General features: G+C 39.0%; 1 protein-coding gene across 2 annotated transcripts in view; it reads right to left on the bottom strand.

The window, feature by feature from the left end:
* TRPC4 (transient receptor potential cation channel subfamily C member 4) overlaps positions 1-21733 on the bottom strand; it is a 143223-nt gene that overhangs the window by 19325 nt on the left and 102165 nt on the right. For both annotated transcript variants that reach the window (XM_062614994.1, XM_062614993.1), the window contains 3 exons: positions 20090-20426; positions 6233-6372; positions 462-775 (listed from right to left, as the gene is read on the bottom strand). In XM_062614994.1, the coding sequence (XP_062470978.1) occupies positions 462-775; positions 6233-6372; positions 20090-20426 (791 nt within the window). The remainder of the gene's footprint in view (positions 1-461; positions 776-6232; positions 6373-20089; positions 20427-21733) is intronic.

The following is a 21733-nucleotide window of genomic DNA, read 5'->3' as shown; positions in this document are numbered from 1 at the left end:
AATAGAAGGCTGGACTGAATGTTTTTCCCTGCCTCAGTTTATCACATTTACAAAGAATCTTCATGCTTTAGACAACCAGACTTATTTAATGCCCACCAGTAGCCATCACAGAAATGCAGTGTGACAGCTGCCTGGATAAGCAAGCTCTGATCTGATGATCTTTTTCCCTTAATTCTAAACATGTATTTCTGAATACCATATTATCTCCTTGTTGTCTTTATTTTATCTTTTTATGTTTTGAGATATAATGATTTGTACAGACTTCACTGTACTATGGGATGAACATCATTACAGATTGATTTAATGCTAATATTTATTTTTTTATATTAGGGTAACTTTAGATGTGTCTGTCAGGACACCACTGTAATACCAATAGAAACAGCCTCTTTCCCGTAAACAACATCTGAGTGATTAAAATACTAAGGACAGAAGGGGAGGATAGAAATGGATCAGCCACTTACGTTGAAAATGCATTATTCTGCTTTTCACACCGTATTCCTTTGCAGTTGCCAGGTTCATTTGTCTCATAGTAGAAATAAAGCTGGTTCAATCCATTTGCAAAAGCTAGCAGCACAAGGCAGTATATGAAGAGAAACTTCAAAATGTCCAGCAACATTCTTCCTAAAGATATCTGCAGAGGTCCCAGGTGGGAATTTGCAGTGAATAATGAGATCAAGCGTAGGGAGCTAAAGATGTTTGCAATTGCAAACAGGGCCTCGGCCACCAAGGTTGGATGCCACATGTCCCAGCTCTCCCGTGGAACTAACCCACTATACTGAAAACAAGGAGAAGGGAAGAAATTACTCCTCTATTTTTATGCATAAACAAGTATGTCAGATTCTTTATAAACTCTTCAATTAATTTGCAGGTAGCACAATAAAACTAATGTCTTTTGGAACGCAACATGCCTTCAGACCATTTTTTTTTTATTTTAGCAAAACAAAAAAATGGGCACTACTCATGTACTTGTCTTTCATTTTTACCTGCAGGATGGTCTACAGTTTCTAGTTTTATGCAAGTCTAATAATTCTCTCTCAAAGCAAAAGGAACAGTTTTTGAACACCTGGGGTTTTATAATTATCATAGAATCATAGAATCATAGAATCGTTAGGGTTGGAAAGGACCTTAAGATCATCTAGTTCCAGCCCCCCTGCCATGGGCAGAGACACCTCACACTAAACCATATCACCCAAGGCTCTGTCCAACCTGGCCTTGAACACAACCAGTGATGGAGCATTCACAACTTCCCTGGGCAACCCATTCCAGTGCCTCACCACCCTTACAGCAAAGAACTTCTTTCTTATATCCAATCTAAACTTCCCCTGTTTAAGTTTTAACCCGTTACCCCTTGTCCTTTCACTACAGTCCCTAATGAAGAGTCCCTCCCCAGCATCCCTATAGGCCCCCTTCAGATACTGGAAGGCTGCTATGAGGTCTCCATGCAACCTTCTCTTCTGCAGACTGAACAGCCCCAACTTCTTCAGCCTGTCTTCATACGGGAGATGCTCCAGTCCCCTGATCATCCTCGTGGCCCTTCTCTGGACTTGTTCCAACAGTTCCATGTCCTTTTTATGTTGAGGACACCAGAACTGCACACTACTCAAAGTGGGGTCTCACAAGAGCAGAGTAGAGAGGCAGGATCACCTCCTTCGACCTACTGGTCATGCTCCTCTTAATGCAGCCCAGGATACGGTTGGCTTTCTGGGCTGCAAGCGCACACTGCCGGCTCATGTTCATTTTCTCATCAACCAACACCCCCAAGTCCTTCTCCACAGGGCTGCTCTGATTCTCTTCTCTGCCCAACCTGTAGCTGTGCCTGGGATTATAGAAACTTTCAGCTGTAAAATTGATAAATTATTTCTTTGAGGAACAGGCCAGGTACAACAATGGTGGATAGAAACCCCCACAACCTTGGCAAGATGGAAGAAAACATTTAATCAAGGAATAAGTATATCACTTAATCACTAACACTGATGAAAAGGCTATTTATTAATGAACCATGGCAAACTGCTTGTGTGTCTCATTATTGAAGAGTCTGATCCCTGGAACTGTGACTCTTTACTGTTCCAGCTTTACCAAAATTTCTTGAAGACGTTAGATGTTACTTTGAACTGAGGCTTAACTCCTGTGGAAGACTCATTATTATTTATTTAGTCTCATTAATCTGTTTTACAGAACGTATCAGAATAAAGAATCTATGCTATGAAGTCATCTAAAATGATGGGATGTTATAATATGAAGTAGATTTTAAAGAAGGACCATACTGCAGTCTGTATTTACCTATTGTAGGCCACTCAGATGCATCCATCATTGCTGCTAGTATGCCCTCAGTAGTAAGGAAAATGACTCATCTGGGCCAGATGAAACAGCATAGCTTCTGCTGCACTCACCCTCCAAAGAAGGTGACGGCTCAGTGATTTGAGACCAGCTGAGGAACCTGGACATACATAAGTTTATGGGACCTGACAAGATCCATACTATAGTCCTGATTTAGTTGGGAGGCCATTCCTCATGTTACCTGAAAAGTCAGTCAGGTAAAGGCTCTGGTGACAGGAAGAAAGGGACTCTGGGAACTGCTGACCTATCAGCCCTACCTCTGTGCCTCAGAAGATCATTGAACAGATCCTCCTAGAAGCTAGGCTAAGGCACATGTAGGACAGAGAGATGTTTCAAGACAGTCAGCAAGGCTTTACCAAGGGCAAGGCCTGCCTGACCAACCTAGTGGCCTTGTATGGTGGAGTGATTACATCAGTGGGAACAGCTACTTGTCCACTACTATATCAGCTACTGATGTCATCTACCTGGAATTTGGTAAGGCATTTGATGCATCCCCCACAACATCCTTCTGTCTAAACTGGAGAGATGGATTTGATGGGTGGACTGTTCAGTGGATGAGGAATTAGTTGGACGGTCACATATATGGCTCAATGTCCATATGGAGATCAGTGGCAAGTGGTGGTCTGCACTGGGACCAGTACTGTTTAAAATCTTCATCAAGAACACAGACAGTGGGACTGAGTGCACTCTGAGCAAGTCTGCAGATGACACCAAGCTGAATAGTATGGTTGGCACAGTCAAGGAACAAGCTGGTATCCAGAGGGACGTGGCAAAGCTCAAGAAATGGGCCCATTTGAACATCATGAGGTTCAATGCCAAGGGCAGGGTCCTGCACCTGGGTCAGGGCAACCCCTGGTATTGATGCAAGCTGGGTGATGATGAAGGGATTGAGAACAGCCCTAAGGAGAAGGACTTTTGGGGTACTGGTGGATAAAAAAACTGGACAGGAGCTGGCAATGTGTGCTTGCAGCCCAGAAAGCCAATGACATCCTGGGCTGCATCAAAAGTGTGACCTGCAGGTTGAGGAAGGTGGTTCTGCCCCTTTGCTCTGATAAGATCCCACCTGGAGTACTGCACCCAGCTCTGCAGTACTCAATACAGAAAAGACCTGTTGGAGTGGGGCCAGAGGAAGGCCACAGAAATAATCAGATGGCTGGAACATCTCTACTATGAAGAAACACTATGAGAATTGGGCTTGTTGAGCCTGGAGAAAAAAGGCCCCAATGAGACCTTATTGCAGCCTTTCAACGCTCAAAGGGGGCTTATAGGAAAAATGAGTACAGACTTTATAGCAGGGCCTGTTGCAACAGGATGAGGAATAATGGTTTTGAACTAGAAGATGGTAGATTCATACTAGATATAAGAAAGATTTTATTTTTATTTTTTTTTTTTATGAGGGTGGTGAACCACTGGAACAGGCTGTCCAGAAAAGATGCCATCCCTGGCAGTGTTCAAGGTCAGATTGGATGGGGCTTTGTGCAGCCTGGTGGAAGATGTCCCTGCCTATGGCAGGGGAGTTGGAATGAGATGATTTTTAAGGTTGCTTCCAACCCAACCCAGTCTATGATTCTATGAAAAATATGAGATGTACTTATTTTATCTGAATACTGGCAATGAAACATATAACTGAGTTATCTTAGCAGTTCTCTCATCCCGGAATGATATTCTTACACAGTCCTGTCACCTGCTGTAAATAATATACATCTGCTTAACTACTATGTCAGTCAGAGAGCCTTGAATGGGCAATAAATATTACATTTTCCTCTGGGAACATGTATCACACAAGACAGTAGTATAAGGGGATTCTTATAATTTTACTCAAGAGAGTTAATTAAAATATTTTCTTAGGTGGCTTGAGCTGTCATAGACAGAATTTATTTAAGCACTAGGCTTATATACGGGATTTAATAAACACAGAAAAGCTTTATTTTAGAAAAACCTACCTTGAAAAGTTAGGTAAATTAAAATAAAAAATTTAAATCAAAATGTACTGGTTACTTTTGGTACCCTCTCAATCTTATCTGTCATAGAGGTGGGAAACTCTTTTGCACGTATTTGAAGGAAATGTGCCTGGGTATTAAATTAAGATTGTATTATTCTGTTAATTACAACATCATGTGTTTCAGCTGACTACCACAACTGAAGCTCTTTTTGTTTAAGAAACAGAAAAGTATTTAGGTGCAATGTTGCATATGCACTAAAAAATAATAGCTGCAGAACCAAAGTGCTTTATGAACTGTATGCATTATGATTGGCATGCAGGCACTAAATTAGAGTGCAATGGATGCACATTATCCCAGATACTGTCACCTTGGAATTTGATTATCTTAAGCAGAAGCTGTCTGGAAGATGAAAGGATGTCTTCTAATTAATATTATTCTAAAGTGAATAATTGGCCATCTCTAATGCTTTGGAAACTTGCATTTTCACTGAACTACTTGCTTTGTTACATGGGACAGAGAAATTATTATTTTCCAGTTACTTTATGACAAGGCATCCTTGTGTGTAAAAAAGCATTTCATCAGCTTTAAGTCACAGCTCTCCCCATACTTTCAGGCACCTCACTCTTTCAGACAACAGCTCCAAATTTCATTGAGAAGACTCCCAAAGGTTTGCAGCTATAGAGCCATCGTGCCAAAACTCTTGTCACACGAGGAGAATGGTGTATCAACAGATCACAGGCCTTTGCTCATCCCTGCCCCTGATCAACTGACATGTGGAAGCTTGTAAATACACAAGATGATACAAATTAGAGGTTCCTTTGTTCCTCTATACTTATGGCAGGGCTGCAGGAGGAACAGCTGCTGTTTGAGTACAAGGAGCTCTAACAAGCTACTTGACGGCTGTTTCCTATTCCTAGCTGAAAGGATCTTGGCAGGGGAGAGACTCCCCTTCCATGCATACAGGGTAGCTGGTAGTAGGGAACTTAAAACATCTGAAATATAATGCTGACCACAGTGGCCACTAAAAATGGGCTTGTTTTCTTTACTTGAATGTGACAAGAGCTCCATGACAGATGTCAACAAGTGCTTTCATTTCCTTTCAGATAGGGCTTCCTTGCACTTTAGACCATTTTTTGATTAATATATTTTATTTTCTGAGGAATTTCTATCATGTAATGGATTCATGTTGAATACATACAAAATGCAACATATAATCATAGAATAGCTAAGGTTGGAAAGGACTTTAAGATCATCTACTTCCAAACCCCTGCCACGGGCAGGGACATCACACAGTAAACCATGTCACCCAAGGCTCTGTCCAACCTGACCTTGAACACTGCCAGGGATGGAGCATTTATCATGTTCCATGGCTTTGAAAGGAGGGCTATTTTCCTGTAGTATAAGTCAAGTCAAACAGTGGGAATATAACTATTAACAAAAAGTCCATGAAAAGGATGGGAAAATGAACATACCCAGCCTTAAGTGACCATTTAATCCCATTCAGCTTTACTTTTTCATGTTTCATTTATCATGAATTTTCAAAACACCTTTTTTCTTTCTTTTTTTTTTTTCCACCTAATTTTGGGTAAATATTTTCTTGTAGCCCTGTCTGGAAGTTCTGCATGGTATATAAAATTCTGTTAGGTGCAATAATTTCTTATTGAAAACCAAGAAAAACTAACACAAAACATATTTTTGTGCAAACGTTATTAAATATTACCAGTGATTATCCTTTTCCAAGAAAATTACAGTATGAATGTTCAGGATCAAATAACAAAAGACTGCCTCATCCAAGAATAAGGAAGTATAAATCACAATGTTTTGCTTGCTCTTATCCTAGTCTAGCTTCTTGTCATTTCTAAGGCTGAGAACATTGAAATACAGAAGAAAGTTTGAAGAAGCCTAATTTCATTTATCTTAAATATTTTGCCAATTTTTTAAAAATACTTTACCTTTGAAAATGCGACAATTTTCAAGGAGATTGTTGCTAAGTACAAGGAGTTCATTACAAAATCCATAAGGTTCCACCAATCATGAATGTAGTCCTGTAGTCCACCATCCCACATTTGTTTAATTTCACCCCAAATAAAACCTGTAAAGGGAACGTAAGTCATTAAGCATGAATATTCAATAAAAAAGCCTGTGACTATTCTAGACACTTACTTCACAATGGATTGATTCTTCTTACATTAATTATAAAGGGAAGGTGGAGAAGTGCTCTAAATTACTCATCTAGAAAGATGAAATTTTATCTTCCCATTAATTTTTCTGGAATTAATTTGTCAGGCAAAATAAAAAAAAAAAAAGAAAAATAAATCATCTGCTTATACAAGGGCAATTTCTTTGGCTTTAGTCAATCTTTTCCCCATTACACTTATCTTAATAAGTAAAAAAGGGTCTTAAAACCAGACAACTTTGTCCTTGATTATCTGCTGACATATATCATTAACTAGAAAGTTTATGACTGCAGGAGTCAATCCAGCACACTAATTTATTTCAGTTAGAACACACACAGTAAATAAGAGAATTTCTAATGTTATTGCCAATGCTGAACTGAAGTCTCCCTTTTGCATAGGAAAGAGTAGTTTCTGCAGTAGAATATTTTTTCTTGATTCCTTCCTTTGGGATATGAAAGAATGGAAACTTTTCAGGTGTGCAGAGCATGCATTTGCATTGTGCTGGACACAAAGTGATACAGAAATATTAAATACTAATGGGAAATTTTGCAAGTTGTCAGACATGAACTTGGTATAACAGCTCTAGAAACAACTGTGTGGAGATGCTCTAATGCTATAAACATTAAAACATCTCTGAAGAAGATACGTCACATTATTGTATAATATAGTACACTAAACCAATATGGAACATTTAAATGCATAATTTATATTATTATCTATAGAGCTCTTTTGATAAAAATACTAATAGAACTTTCAATTTTTCACAGTTCATTATTTTCTTAAAGGAATTTCTTACTTTTGTCCCCATTAAAGGAACAAAATTCACCACAAAAGGGAGCAATCTCTCAGATATAGATGTTGAGAACAGCTAATTCAAGACGGCTTTTCTCCACCTGCTTATCACATGTTCATTTGGAAAATACTGAAAAAATTTCCTGCAGGAGACTATATATACAGTCCTGCATAACTCTAATGTTCAAGGGCCTAATTTCACCTTGAACCTTATACATGTTGTCTCAATGGTCTTTTAGATGACTGCAAGGAAAACTTACGTCTTCTCTCAAACATGATACCTAACAAGAGATTTCTGGTCTATTTTTGTTGTGCCAGGTAGTTTATTAAGTTATTTGGAAGGTAGGAGGGGGATAGATGGGAGGAGTACAATTTCATTTTGAAATATTTTGGCTTGAGCCTTTCTGTCTCCTGACTGCTTTCAAAAGGAAAGGTTCCCTTCCTCACTACTTTCTCCCCTTAAACCTCAGCCACATATTCCCATCTTGTTTCTGCGTGAGGCTGACCACAAGCCTCAAGAGTATCTGGATCATCTGATTGATCCAGCAACATTTATTTTCATAGAGTTAATTTCCAGCCGTGCCACCAAAAACTATTTCAGCATTCTGCAGAGCTGGGGGAACACATTCTAAGAAAGGACAAGGCTGATTACAACTCTATCTTTAGGCTACCTGATAAAACCAATATACAAAATATATCGCTGTTAAAAAGCTAACATTTCTTTTCAAGGTGCAATCAATTGTGATGAGTCATCCTGAGAAAACAGTTGAACATTACTACATGACAAGGGTCTATATCCACAATCTCTACTGCTGCTGTTAACTGCCCAAGTGCCATCACAAAGGGAACATACCTTCACAGGGCTACCAGCAGACTCCTAACTGCCAGCCTGTTTCAGCCTGTTAAATGGCTTAACCACTTACTCTTCAAAGAGTTGGTTACTCCCAACACACAGTATGAACATGATGACAGCAGGGAAGGTTGCCCCTTTCCTCCACAGTTCCCTCGAACCTGAAGCATTCAGTACGTGCTTGCAAATACCCCTGCTTGCTCTTCCACTAATTTTTAGACATAACATGTTAAGCATCATCAGGTCATCAAAGCAGATGTTTTGTGGGCTGCAATATACCACTCATATTTCAGAGACTGCTCTAAATCATGCCTGTTCCACCTGCAGAATGTTAAATAAAAAAACCTGGCCCCAGGCTCAGAGGAGACCAACTCTCTGTAAGACAGATATGGCCTCTAAGCCTCTGTGTTAGAGAACAGTCCCTTGCTCTTTTTTATTTTATAATACAGATGTAGCCCCAGGATCTTGACACCGGGAAGACTTCTATGGCACAGAAAGCAGACAGTTGCATTGATAGGACTCCAAATAAAAAGGCTTTAGAGAGAGAAATACACGCATTCATAGAATTAAATAAACTCTTTTGTAATTCATCACAAGCATTTCCTTTGAAACATGCTTTAAAAACAGAGCAGAAATAGCTTGGGATGATTAATAAGATTAATACTTAAGTGGGAGGCTGTAGGTTCATTAAACTCTTCTGCCAAGACATTCCATGATTCACAGCCAGCCAAAGATGTGAGCTGACACAACTGCAACAGGGCTGTTCCCTGCAATAGTGTTGCTCAGCATTATACGCTTTGATAGCACTGCCTAAAATATAATAAAATTATGTACAGATTGAAAAAGAAACACTGACTAATGCTTCTGCATTTTATCTGTTTTAATTTGTCTGTGAGTGAAAAGCCAGGCTGTTTTTCCAAGCACTTCCTGGGCTTCGGAAAATGAAATGGAATTGTAAAGTTGATGTTAACAGAGAAATACTGACCTATTACAGAACAGTGGAAGAGATTATATGGCTATTGTAAATTTGATCATTTTGAGTTAGAAAGAGAACTAATCCAAACTACCAGCAACACTGAAGTCATGTGGCAGCTGAAAGTTCTGAGTATACTTTGATATTGGAATAGCAGTGGTTCTATTTTTTTTCTTTGTTCAGGACATCTTTGATGTTCATCCTTATGCAGGGCTTGTTCCTTTCAAGCAAATGATAATGGAAAACTGGAAAACACACATTTTCTTGGCTGCAATGGTTATGTGATAGTTTAGTCTTTTTTTGCCAGATAAAGCATCTAAGTGCAAACTCCAGATATATAAATACAGTTACTGAGATCTTAACAGGACTTTGGAGAACTGGAACCTAGGTGGACTGATGGGTGCTACATTTGTGTCAGACACACGGTCCATGTATGCACAGTAGAGCTTCCCAAACATGCCCTATTTAAGGCAAAACTTTGAAGGTACCAAGTTCTAAGGCTTGATTCAGAACTTCAGGGCAATCTCACCCTGAGATGATGAGCACCAAGGTCAGCTCTTGCAGGTACCGGGTCTCTATGGGGAGGTATCCTGAGGGAGCAATGAATGCTGGAAGAACTGGGATTTCTTGAGTTCTGTAAATCCTCCCAAGTGTGCCTGAATGATTTTCTTAGAAAAGTGTACTCTGAAATCCTGGAGCCTTTCAGGTTCAGCAAAGCCAAAGACTTCTCTAAGGCCTGGTGAGCTTACATGATAGAGCTATTCTGAGCAACAAACCTCAGGGATTCCCAGTTGTGCTGTTTAATTTATAGTCACATAGACAGAGATCTTGAAATCTTGTTTTAGATCATAACAACATCTTTTTGCAAGCAGGTTGGGTCAGGTCAGGTGGGAGGAAAGTCAGTCAGCTCTTATTGTCACAGGGTCTGATACAATATCCCAATTTTGTTCTGTTACATTCATTGGAAGAGTAAGGAAAAGGCTAGGAAGATCTATGCTGGGGGGGGGAAGGGGGGTGGGGTGGGGGAGGGTGCTAATTGAAAGCCAACATCCAGAGATCAATGCAGCATTGTCTGTGTGATGTTGCACACCTCCCTTTTCTATTTAGAAGACTTATGGATAGCTGGACACAACCTGACTGTATTATCTAAGGAGTCTTCTGGGCAATTATAAAATGTGACCTGACATGATGGAAGAGGAGAAGACATGCAGTGACAAGACTGCCTAGTAGGTGCATTGTTACAGGTAGGAAAGAAATCTAGACTCCAGGCATTGCCTGCTTATTAATGTGCAAAAGCAGCAATACTATCACATGGGGACAGAGCTCATGTCAGAGCTACATGCCCAGCAGCAAGAAAAAAGACTTCTCAACAAAGCAGGGGGAATATCACCAGCCTGCACATAGGTGTCGGGGAAAAAATCTGCTAAAAGGAACCAGCTAAATACAAGGGGTAGATCTAAAAGCAAGAGCCTTTAAGCAATAAGGCTGGGAATAAGTTCATTGCCCAAAGATCCAGATTTCCTAGGAGAAAACAAACATCTCCAAGGCAATACTCCTGATACCTGCAGACGGGTCATTCTTCACATGAATTCTTCTGACTGAAAAGCAAGCCATGGAGGATCAGGTTGAATTAAACAAGATATCTAACTTCAAGATGCCTGTATTTAACTGAGATAAATCCATTCAGAGAAGATTTCACTGTTTTAGCTGGATAATCTTTGCTATATACTGGTTGTCTTTTTGCTCCAACTGTGTCCTTCCTACCTCTTCATACAAGATAGATTTCACACCTGCCTCTTATACCCTCACCTACCCATTCCCTGTTACCCTGCTGTTATCATTTATTGCCACTTAAAATGAAATTATCAACCTTATGCACCTCTTCCATCTCATTAATCAAGGACTTAAACTGAAAAGCTGAAGGTAAGGCTTTCAAGCATTTGTTGCATTGTTTATAACTAGATAATGGAGCAGTAAAAGAGAAACAATAGCATGGGCACGAGATGATAAAAACAAATTTCATTAAGCACCCTGTGGCTTTAATGGGATGAAATAGATATAAATTCAGGGCAGGAAGCCCACAGACCACATAAAACCCTGGGAATGACAGGAGAGGTTTCATATAGCACTGTGACCTATTATACATGCAAGCTGATCAATGGAAACATTTGACTGAAGTCCAGTTTGCATGATGCAAGAAAGGAACTAAAAGAGATCAGATAGATAAAATAAAGTTGGATAAAAAATTGGATCTCTGTGCTGAGTATATTTTCTTTTTTTTGCAGTAAACATTCCTGAATATTGATGAAAAAGGTTCTTTCTTCTAAAATAAACTCTACATACTGTAAAACCAAATTCTGCTGTCTGTCTGGGTTTAAACCATGACACTGCCTAAGCCAACAAAATGGATACAAATTAAAATACTTCTTACTGAAGAACAAAACCTGCTGAAATAAGAATTTTCTTAGAAAAAATACCATCTTTCATTAAAATCACCTCATAAAACTTCAAAAAAAATCTTTAAAATTTGAGTATTGGATATCACACGCTACATATTATTAAGGTGTAGATTTTTGTTTAGATAGAAACATCAATATATATACACAGATAAGATTAGCTTTTATTTTATGTACTTATCTATAGACTTAGATTTTGAAGTTGTATTTCCGGTCTTGCAATCTCTGGATATTAGACACAGAAATGCCTTTTTAGAATATGTGGACCTATTTCTCTGCTCATAAAGAGTCTGTTGGCAAACCTTGCAACTTTGAGAAGAAAAGCAGCTCTATACTCTCACAAATGTTCTCTGTCCCTTTGGATAAGACTCTGGGTTAGACACTATCTTTTCACTATCTTTTTGTGCAGGCTGGCAGATAACTTTCAGATGGTAAAAATTTTGCATCTATCCTGATTGTTCCATTATCAATTCAGTTACCTAGACCTATAATTTTACTCCTAAGGAACTCATCTCTTATTCCCACGCAAAAGAAACAAACAAAACCAAATAAGTGCCCTATAAAATCCATTCAAATGTTCTGAGAGAAAAAGTCTTAGTTTCATCTTATCTAAATTCCTATCTCATACTGAATCTTGAGTAACTACAAAAATAATTTTCCAGCAACTGTGGAAATTCACAAAAATGTTATACCATCTCCACAACACTGCCTTTTGTTATTTATAATTATGGTTAAATCTCACTGTAAATAATAATAACATCAAGATTGTCAAAGAAATATGTGAAAGGCAGTATTCTGAACTATATTTATATTTAAAAGGACTTGTGGATCCCTAGTTAATTTTGGCCTTACCTTTCCCACAAAAGGTTGGTCGCTCTGTGTTATTTTTGTCCCTTACCATAAGGTGATGGAAAGCATGAGGCTCCTCAGGGTCAACATCTGCATGCCAAATTCAACAACATTCTTTTAATATGTTTCCTAGAGAACATATTTTCACTGGACTGTGAAAACATTTAACTGATAAACTCAACTTTGCCCTACTATGCGATCTAAGATTTTCACAAATAGAGATAAGCTGCTAATGACCTAGAGCTCTCTGAGACAGGAAAGTCATTCCAGGGAATTCAGTGATCGTTGATAAGACTTGAAATATCTCTTCTGTTTTACACCTGGGCTGATGAACTGAACTCTGCTGAAGGTACAGGAATCCTGGAATAATTAATCGACTCCCAGTATCCAGGGCATATTTTGTTAACAAAATGCAGCTGTTTCGAAGGAACATGCACAAAATCAAACACACACCTTCTGCTTTCTCTTGGTACAGGGAAGTGGCTGTCTGAGAGGGGAAAAACTGTGCAGACTATCTGGATCCTGTGTCAGGTGAGGCAAAGAGCTGGCAATGAGATGACCAGAGGAGCCATTTATGTCCCAGCTGTCTTCCCAGAATAGTTATACTCAAGCAAGCCAAGTCTTGTAACTGCTGGTTGAAATTACCTGTGCACACAACTCAACACTGAGAATACTAGACATCTAACCTCAATTCACTCTTTGTCTTCAGTTTTTTATGTGTACAATTTAACTTAATTCCTTCCCCCACAGAGGCAGTGAAGATGAGTTTAGTAATACCTCTGAAGCGCAGTGAAAAGGTAATGAACAACACAAGTCTTACAGAGCGTCTGAGCCTTTTGGATGAACTATACTCTTACCAGAGCTGGGAGTATTCAGTACTAATTATGTACCAGCAGTGTGTTTACTCTTGTGTTCAAGGAAAAGTATAATTTCTAAGAAACAGTGATCAGCTGCAAATGAAACTGGTCTAAGCCTGGCATTGTGAATTATGGCATTATATATATATATATTTCATCCACTAAGGAAGGTCAGGTGGAAATGGTTTGGACAATCATCACTGAACAGCCCCTCAAATATTTATAGCTTAGTCTCATCACCTAGTCCAATAGCACTGGTTTGTTCAGTTGCTTAAGTATTTATGCTGTAAGGCATCCATGTAAGTGGGATAGCTGCTCCCTAAACCCAGCACCTTTGGAAGAGAGAGTACTCAGTATCTTCAGACAACACAACTCCTTTCATAACTTTACTTGAAGAGCAAAATGTCTGACTTTCAGAGTGCTACTATACATGCCAAAAGCAAATATATGCAATTAGTACTTAAATTTTTTTAAGCAGCCTTTTGAATTTTCATTGGAAGATGTTCTGAAATGCAAATGAATTGTAGTTCATTATTACAGTGGAAGACTAAAGGAGATTTAATCTTCTACATCTATCTTAACATTATTGGCCCTTTTTCTTCTCCATTTTTTTTTTCCTTTGTAAAACAGGGTTTTGGCAAGGAATAGGAATATAAACCAAGAAAATTTTTTCAGTGTGCTGGAGCGTATGCAAAAAAAAAAAAAAAAATTGTAACCCTGGATTAACTGTTATGTTCAATTGAGTTGGGTTCAATTGGCTAGTGGGGTTAATAAAAAACAAATTAATCAAAGATGCTTAGCCAATCCATTTCAGGTTAATGCACCTATGCCTTCCACAAGTGGACTGTAGATGGTGATGGTGTAGTTGACACAATCAAGAAAAACATGAAAGATAGATAATTTTTTTTTAATGCTTAAATAATAGTATACAGCACCATTTCAAATGCTCTTCATACCCAAGCTGGCCACCCCCTGCATTGCCAAAAAATGGTACAGGCTTCCTGTAGAACATTTCTCATAGGTATAACCTCTCTGTGAGTATATCAGTCATCACAAATGGGACCAGGTATCTCTTTGTAGGTACCTGAGTTGCTTTTTTCATGTTTATTTTGATTTAATTCGTAACAATCAAACTACCTAAATGCCTGAGTTTGGAGTACAGGCATATGGACAGGTACCTAAATATGGAGATAGAATACGGAAATTCTGCACATTTTTGCTTTTGAACACTACTCTACAGTAATGTTGTAGACAGAAATTTAGCCAGACAAAAGCATTGGTCAATCCTTTCAGGTACTTTTGCATAGGATTCTAGAAATCTTTTTAAAGAAAAAGAACATCCTTGTTTACTGCTTATAAATCTCTACTAAGCTCAACAGGTTTACATGAGGAGTAGAGCATCCATGGCATCATTGAAATTATTTGTGGCATGTATTTGTCAAAATTCATTTAATACAAGAAGTAGTTTCTTGCTTTTGTAAAAGTATTGTGGAAAGGGTAAGGAGCAAGGCTTATACCCTAAATATTACCATAGACAGCCTTAATTTACAAAGCAATATGTTTCCCATATGTACAGTACTGCAAACTAATATTCATTAAAGTGTTCTTGTCCAACCATCTGCATGTTCTTTATCTTTGCAGCCCTTACTACATTCCGTGTTCCTAGAATAATATAATTAAGATATTCTTATCAGGTAGTAAATAATAATAAGTACAGTTTTTAAGCACGCACAAGGCTAAGATGCACAAGGGGATACAAGACCTGCAGTCAGAATAAATGAATGTATAGCTTGCCTATGAAACACAGAAAAGCCTTTATAGCACTGCTCAAAAGCTCTGAGTCCTGCACAGACCAGCTTGGCATTGTATGTTTAGCTCTAGGCAAGACCAGGAGTGGATATTTAGGGATGTAGGAAACTTCTCCTCCCCTTCTCTCCTATTAACAGACATGTCAGGATTTCAGCATCTCATTACTGAGGTTCTAAACTTCATACTTGGGAGGCCAGTTCCATGGAAGTGTTTAGACATGAAAATATTCTGTTATTCAATGTCTAAATTAAGTACATAGTACTGAAAGTAAAATTCCCCATGCAAGAGATCTAAATTCCCCATAAATTGTATTTTATAATCATTTTGAGTTTCAACTGCCTAGCTGAGGTCCACAACCTATGAATACTGAGTGTTAAGACATCCTGTACAAGAGGAACAGAAGGAACTGGATAAAGAAATTAGTATCAAACACTGTGTCTCACCAGCACTTAGAAGCCTGCCTCAGGGCTTCAGTTAGATGTCTACATGAGACTGTGTTTCAGCATGTAAAACACTTCCTTTCTTGAAATGCCTAAACTACATCCCCCAAGAGTAGTGTGAATGCTTGGCACTGAAGCTTTATGGCTAAAATTCTTGCACAGGGAACAGGAAGCCTGCCTTGTTGCAGCCTGAGGGAAGACTGAACCTCTATGTCAGGAGAGTACTAGGGCAGGCATAACTGTGTGGGTGAAACATTTACCACTCCTGCTAAAAGTGGGAGAAAGAAAAACTTTAAAATAACCAAAAAAAAAACCCCAAACAACAAAATAAACCAACAACAGGTGTCCCATTGCAGAGCCTAGCTCTGTTTTCTTTATCTTTTCTTTATATGAGTGTAGCATTAAATTGTGAAACACTTACATGCTAGAGAAGCAAGCACAGTGGGACTCAACTGAAAACAGGGAAAGGGAAGGGAAGGGAAGGGAAGGGAAGGGAAGGGAAGGGAAGGGAAGGGAAGGGAAGGGAAGGGAAGGGAAGGGAAGGGAAGGGAAGGGAAGGGAAGGGAAGGGAAGGGAAGGGAAGGGAAGGGAAGGGAAGGGAAGGGAAGGGAAGGGAAGGGAAGGGAAGGGAAGAAAATCTAATGGGGGTTATTACTGCTCTCATGCACTAATGAAATTGTTTCTTATAAATAACTGCAGCCAGACTTATCCAAGAAGTGTACATTGGAAGGACAGAAGAGGTAATGGTTGCATGCTGTGGCATGGGATATTGCAACTACTACCAGGCAAAAAGTTTACCAGTTGCTAGACACCGGCAGAGGCTGCTGAGAGAGGCAGTGGAATATCTACCCTAGAGAAATTCAAGATTTGACTGGACAAGAACCTGAGCAATCTGATCTATCTTTGCAGTCAGCCTGTGTTGAGCAGTAATTTGGACTAAATGGCCTTGATTGGTCACTATGTGCATCATCCTCTTTCTGACTGAAGCTCTGTTACAGCTTTGTCTGGGATTATTTTTCTCTTCTACACTTTGTCACTACTGGTTACGTATTGTTTCATCTTGCTGGCTGTATTATCCTTTATATCTGTTCTCTGGAACATGTCAATTTGTACTAGCTGTTTAATTTTAAATACAACACTTTCTTGACCAAATTTAGAAGATGATGTGCAGTTTACTGGCCACCTCTATGACTACTTCATCTGGAGTGTCTTGCTATGCCATATGTTTGGATGTACATTGTGCTAAGTACTTACAAGACAGTACACTCCCATACATCCCACCAGCAGTTTGCTGACCACAAATGTCTGCAGTCTGCATAGCTCCCAAACATCCACATTCTCTATAGATTCACCTACTCCAACAGCATAAACCACTCTGACAGAAAGGATGTGGAATGCATTGTTAAAAGGTCCAGTAAGGCTGCATTCCTGCTTCAGGCAGTATTCTGAACAACATAATTACAATGAACATTTAAAGATGCCCTTAAAAGAGCAAAAAAATCATCAAAACAAATTTGACTAAAAAAAGAATGTTCTTTTTGCTGCAACCATCCCAAACAACAGGGTTGGCAGGGAGCCTTTTAACCACAGCTACTAAGCACTGAGTTTGTCTGGTTGTTGGCTTTGTCCTCTAAATTTTGTAGCATTCCTTGGTGAACCAAATGCCCACTATGAGGACATTTAGCATGGTCACTGACAAGCTTGAAGCTAGGGATTAGGGCAGAAAAAACAGTATGACAATGCTGTAGGGATCAGTATGATGTCTAGATGAGCTGCAGTCAAGGCACAGAGAGGGTGAAACTGGATCTTATTTGATTTCCCTTATGCACCACTGTTATCATGCTCAGAGGCCACTTAGACACTGGATGGGGAATTGGGTGACAGAAAATATTGCTCTTCCTGACTATTTTTTTTTTTTTCCCACAAGATGGGGTTCTTGTTTTTTCTGTCTGCTTTTCAGTGGTGATGGATCCTCCAGTACAGGTCCATGTTTCTGCAGGGTGAAGCTTGGGGAAATCTGAATCAACAGCTAATAAGAACAAAATAAATAATTCTCCTTACCAGCAAAAGTTTGTTTCTTATTTGTTCAAATGCAAGGACAGTAGATTCTGACTCTTCTTACTGAGAGATTTTTTCATAACTGCTTTTTAATGCTGTAACATCTGCCTTGTTATACTGACTTATTGTTCCACAGATAATCACCACATACTGTAACACCACTTGTGTAATCACCTAATCATGTAACACAAAATTAATGCAAAAGGTTCCTTAAGAGAGATTTTAAATGTAAAGTTGATAGTCTCCATGGAAATGTAGCCCAATACAGGTTTTTCCTCTGAGCTTCCTACTCTAGTATTATGTGCTAATCATGCACTTTCAGCCTTCTATTACACAGTAGTAGGCAAATGCTAATTACTGTTCGATCATTGGAGAGTTTAGATTGTTATGGACAATCTTGAAATTTTTCTAAGAAATATACTTAGGCTGAAATTCATGTCGATGAGAAGCTTGGAAGGTAGAGCTCCTCTTCCTCTCTTCATTTTAAGAGAGGCAGATATTACAATGCAAACCACATGCAGAGCTATTTGCATTAAAAGAAAAAGAACAAAGAATTCTATTGTTAAAAAGTTAATGATTTTGAATGCTGCAGCTGCTCCACGATAACCTTTTGCTTCGAGAAAAGGGTTTACTTGGTCATGTTTCCAATTTCAGAGAAAAACTGTAACCCTAGAGCCATATTATTTTTGTCTCAGATATCAACAATTTTCATCTATGTCCAGAAGACTTGAATATATATCTACTTACCTCAGATTTAGTCTTCCTTGTGTAAATCAAGAGTGCTACTTTCACTCTTTTTAAGGATACTGCATAACTATACAGTTTGAAGAGATGAGATCACAGACTAAATTGTGGACTGGAAAATAACCTTAGCTTATTGATAAGGACTTAATAAAACTGTTTAGTTTATTGAAAGGTTACTAGACTGCAGTTTGTATGCATCTGAATATGAAAACAGCAAACGGGAGATTTTTGGCCAATATTCATTCATTCAAGAAATCCTTCAATGATGGGACAACTTAGGAACCTAATGAATTGCCCAAGATTATGGTGGATTAACCTGTTGCCTTATTATTTGGATGAGCTAAGGCACTGCAGTGACCAAGGTCTGAAAGCTGAACCCAGAAAATGTGAAATTGGAACCACTAATCAGGAACCATTAGAGAGCAGTGTATAAAACACACTGAATACACTGGTTTAGATGGAAGGGATTTTGGAAGGCACAGTTTCTCTGAACATTACAGTTTAGATTAAGCACAAGCTATTTTACCACATGGTATCTGACTATTGATCTTTTTTTATGGTCATATTTGTTTATGCAAGCAGTTCCCTTGATTTGACCTATACTACTTGCAGAGGAAGGTCTTATTCAGCACAGGCAGTACTGGTATAATCTGGCTATATGAGTCTATATTGCAAATATTAATGCTGCTTTTAGAAATGATAGTCATCTTGATAGTCATAATTCTCAGGGTTAATGGCTTCTTCAAACAAGTGCTTTGGGATACTGAGTTTCTTAAACCCTTTCCTAAGTAAACAACAGTGTCAGAGGTTGAGGGCAATGGGGGTTCTTCCTCTTCCCACAGCATGTTTTCTGGAGAGGAGTTAATCACCAAAATTTTACAACTGACTTTAGCTGAAACTAGCCCTTAAACTTCTCAAATTGTGCCTTTCCTCTGGGCTCTAATTTCTTTCTTTAAAAAGACAGGTTAATAATATGGCATGTCAAGGTCTATGTGTCAACATATGTTCTTATTATCCTTCAGCCTCTGGATACTGTGAAAGCTGAATAGATACTGACACCTGATATTTTGGAAGGCAGGGCAGAAAGGCTCCTAACATCTCCTCTAGGAATGGGACAGCACAGAAGAGCCCCCTGCTCCTCCTCAGCATTGTAGTACTGATTTCTAAGTAAGTAATGTATCACACTAATGATTTTTATATTGGTTTCTTATTTCTCGACTGTACAAAACTGGGAAAATTTACTGGAGTGATTTAATTGTTAGTATTTAAATGTGAATCTCACCCACTGAAGGTAATGCAGGAAATGTCATTCCAAGCAGCCTGCAAGAATAATTAATTCCTTTGCAATATTACTACATATTGGCTTTTAAAATGTTAGTAGCAATATTTACCCAGAGAAGAACAACACACCTCACAGTAAAGGCTGGTGATGAGGACTGTTTTATGCTGTGTCAAAAATAGACATTTGGAATAATTAGAAAAATTTCTGGCCTGGAGAAAATAGATATCAAAAAGAATATAAATATGTAAGTTTCAGGGCACTGCTTAATCAGAAGAAGGAACTCCCAGTATCTTCTATTTTCCCTCACGGTAATATATCAGGTAGTGACACTGGATTATTGAAGTCTTCTCAAGTTGGTTACTACTTTTGCTAGGTATTGGAGGAGATGGACAATTTGCCTGTTTTGGTAGGTCAATAATTCATGACAGAACTCTCTACTGTGTCTTCCTCCCTCAGGAATACTTGGCAAAACCACAGGGGTCAACACACTTTTCACTGTATTTTCTTTAGTAATACATTTACCCAGGACCCACGGTAATATCATCCACTCGACGATGGTTGGTGGAGGTCCCTGCATGCTCAAGTCTGACCTGTCAATGTGCTGAGAGGCAAGCAACAGCAGAAACAGAAAAGTCAAGTAGGATGCAGTATGGCAGATAAATTTGATAAATGGCTTTCTGATGAACAGCCCTAATGGGCTTTTGGGAGCTATCAGGTAGCACACAGAGAAGACCGGGAAAAGGAGTCCGATCACAACACATGTCAACATCTTCACAGCCCAGTGTCGCCTCCTCCATCCAGGGAACTCATCATACCAGCGGGATGCAAGCAGCTGCTGGCAGTTGGGCTGAGCAACAAACTACAGAGAAAAGAAGAAAGGAGAAAGGTCAGTTCTTTGTTACCGCTGTAAAATTATTTCCATGCTATCTATCTTACAATAAACAACTTCTGATAGAGATTTAAAAAAAAAAAGAAAACACCGTCTGTGCAAGCCCATTCATACTGATAATACCAGTAAGATATGGCTGGATCAACCTGCCCTTCTTTCTATGTAAAATGTATAGTGCAAAGCCACCAAAATTCACTTTTCACAATAAAGACTGAATTCCCAGTCAGTTCAGTTCAAGGAGCCAACTGACTGTAAGACACATGCACCTCAAAAGCTGATTTCAAACTGAAAAGCCCTGTAAATATTTAATATTTGTCAGATAGCTTTTCAAAGAAGCTTTAAGTATATTCCAGGGGGTTATGGCACAGTTTTATTTTATCATTAGTTCTTATTCTATCCAGTGCTTTATTTTATAAAGGTCCATACAGTAGCAGCATGCTAGACTAATAGAATCATAGAATTATAGAATAGGTAGTATGGAAAAGACTTTAGTATCATCTAGTTCCAGCCCCCTTGCCATGGACAGGGACACCTCACACTAAACCATGTCACACAAGGCTCCGTCCAACCTGGCCTTGAACACCACCAGGGATGGAGCATTCACAACTTCCTTGAGCATCCCATTCCAGTGCCTCACCACCCTTACAGTAAAGAACATCTCCAGTCCCCTGATCATCCTCGTGGCCCTTCTCTGGACTTGTTCCAACAGTTCCAAGTCCTTTTTATGTTGAGGACACCACAACATGCAATACTGCAAGTGACGTGTCACGAGAGCAGAGTAGAGGGGCAGGATCACCTCCTTTGACCTGCTGGTCACACTCCTTTTGATGCAGCCCAGGATACGGTTGGCTTTCTGGGCTGCAAATACACTCTACCAGCTCATATTAAGTTGACATAACTTGACATAAGAGATATAGAATAAAAGCAATATATGCATCAAAGAGAACCAGAATAGTTGCATTTTGCTAAAAAAAGGATTTTTCTTATGTTATTGTGGTGGGTTGACCTTAGCTAGATGCCAGGTACCCATCAAAGCCACTCTGTCACTCCTCTCATCAGTTACACAGGGAAGAGAAAATATAACAAAAGTCTCGTGGGTCAAGATAAGCACAGGAGAGATTACTCAGCAGTTACCATCACAGGTAAAATAGACTTGACTTGCTCAAATTAATTTTTTTCCAATCAAATCTGAGTAGCATAATGAGAAACAAACCCTAATCTTGAATCAACTTCCCCTCACCACCCTTCTTCTTGGGTTCAACTTCACTCCCAGTTTT

Source organism: Pezoporus occidentalis, unplaced genomic scaffold, assembly GCF_034315485.1.
Source record: "Pezoporus occidentalis ecotype Australia unplaced genomic scaffold, CSIRO_AGI_Poc_V1 ctg18, whole genome shotgun sequence".
NCBI classification, from domain to species: Eukaryota; Metazoa; Chordata; class Aves; order Psittaciformes; family Psittacidae; genus Pezoporus; species Pezoporus occidentalis.
This window is presented reverse-complemented; position numbering and strand designations above follow the sequence as displayed.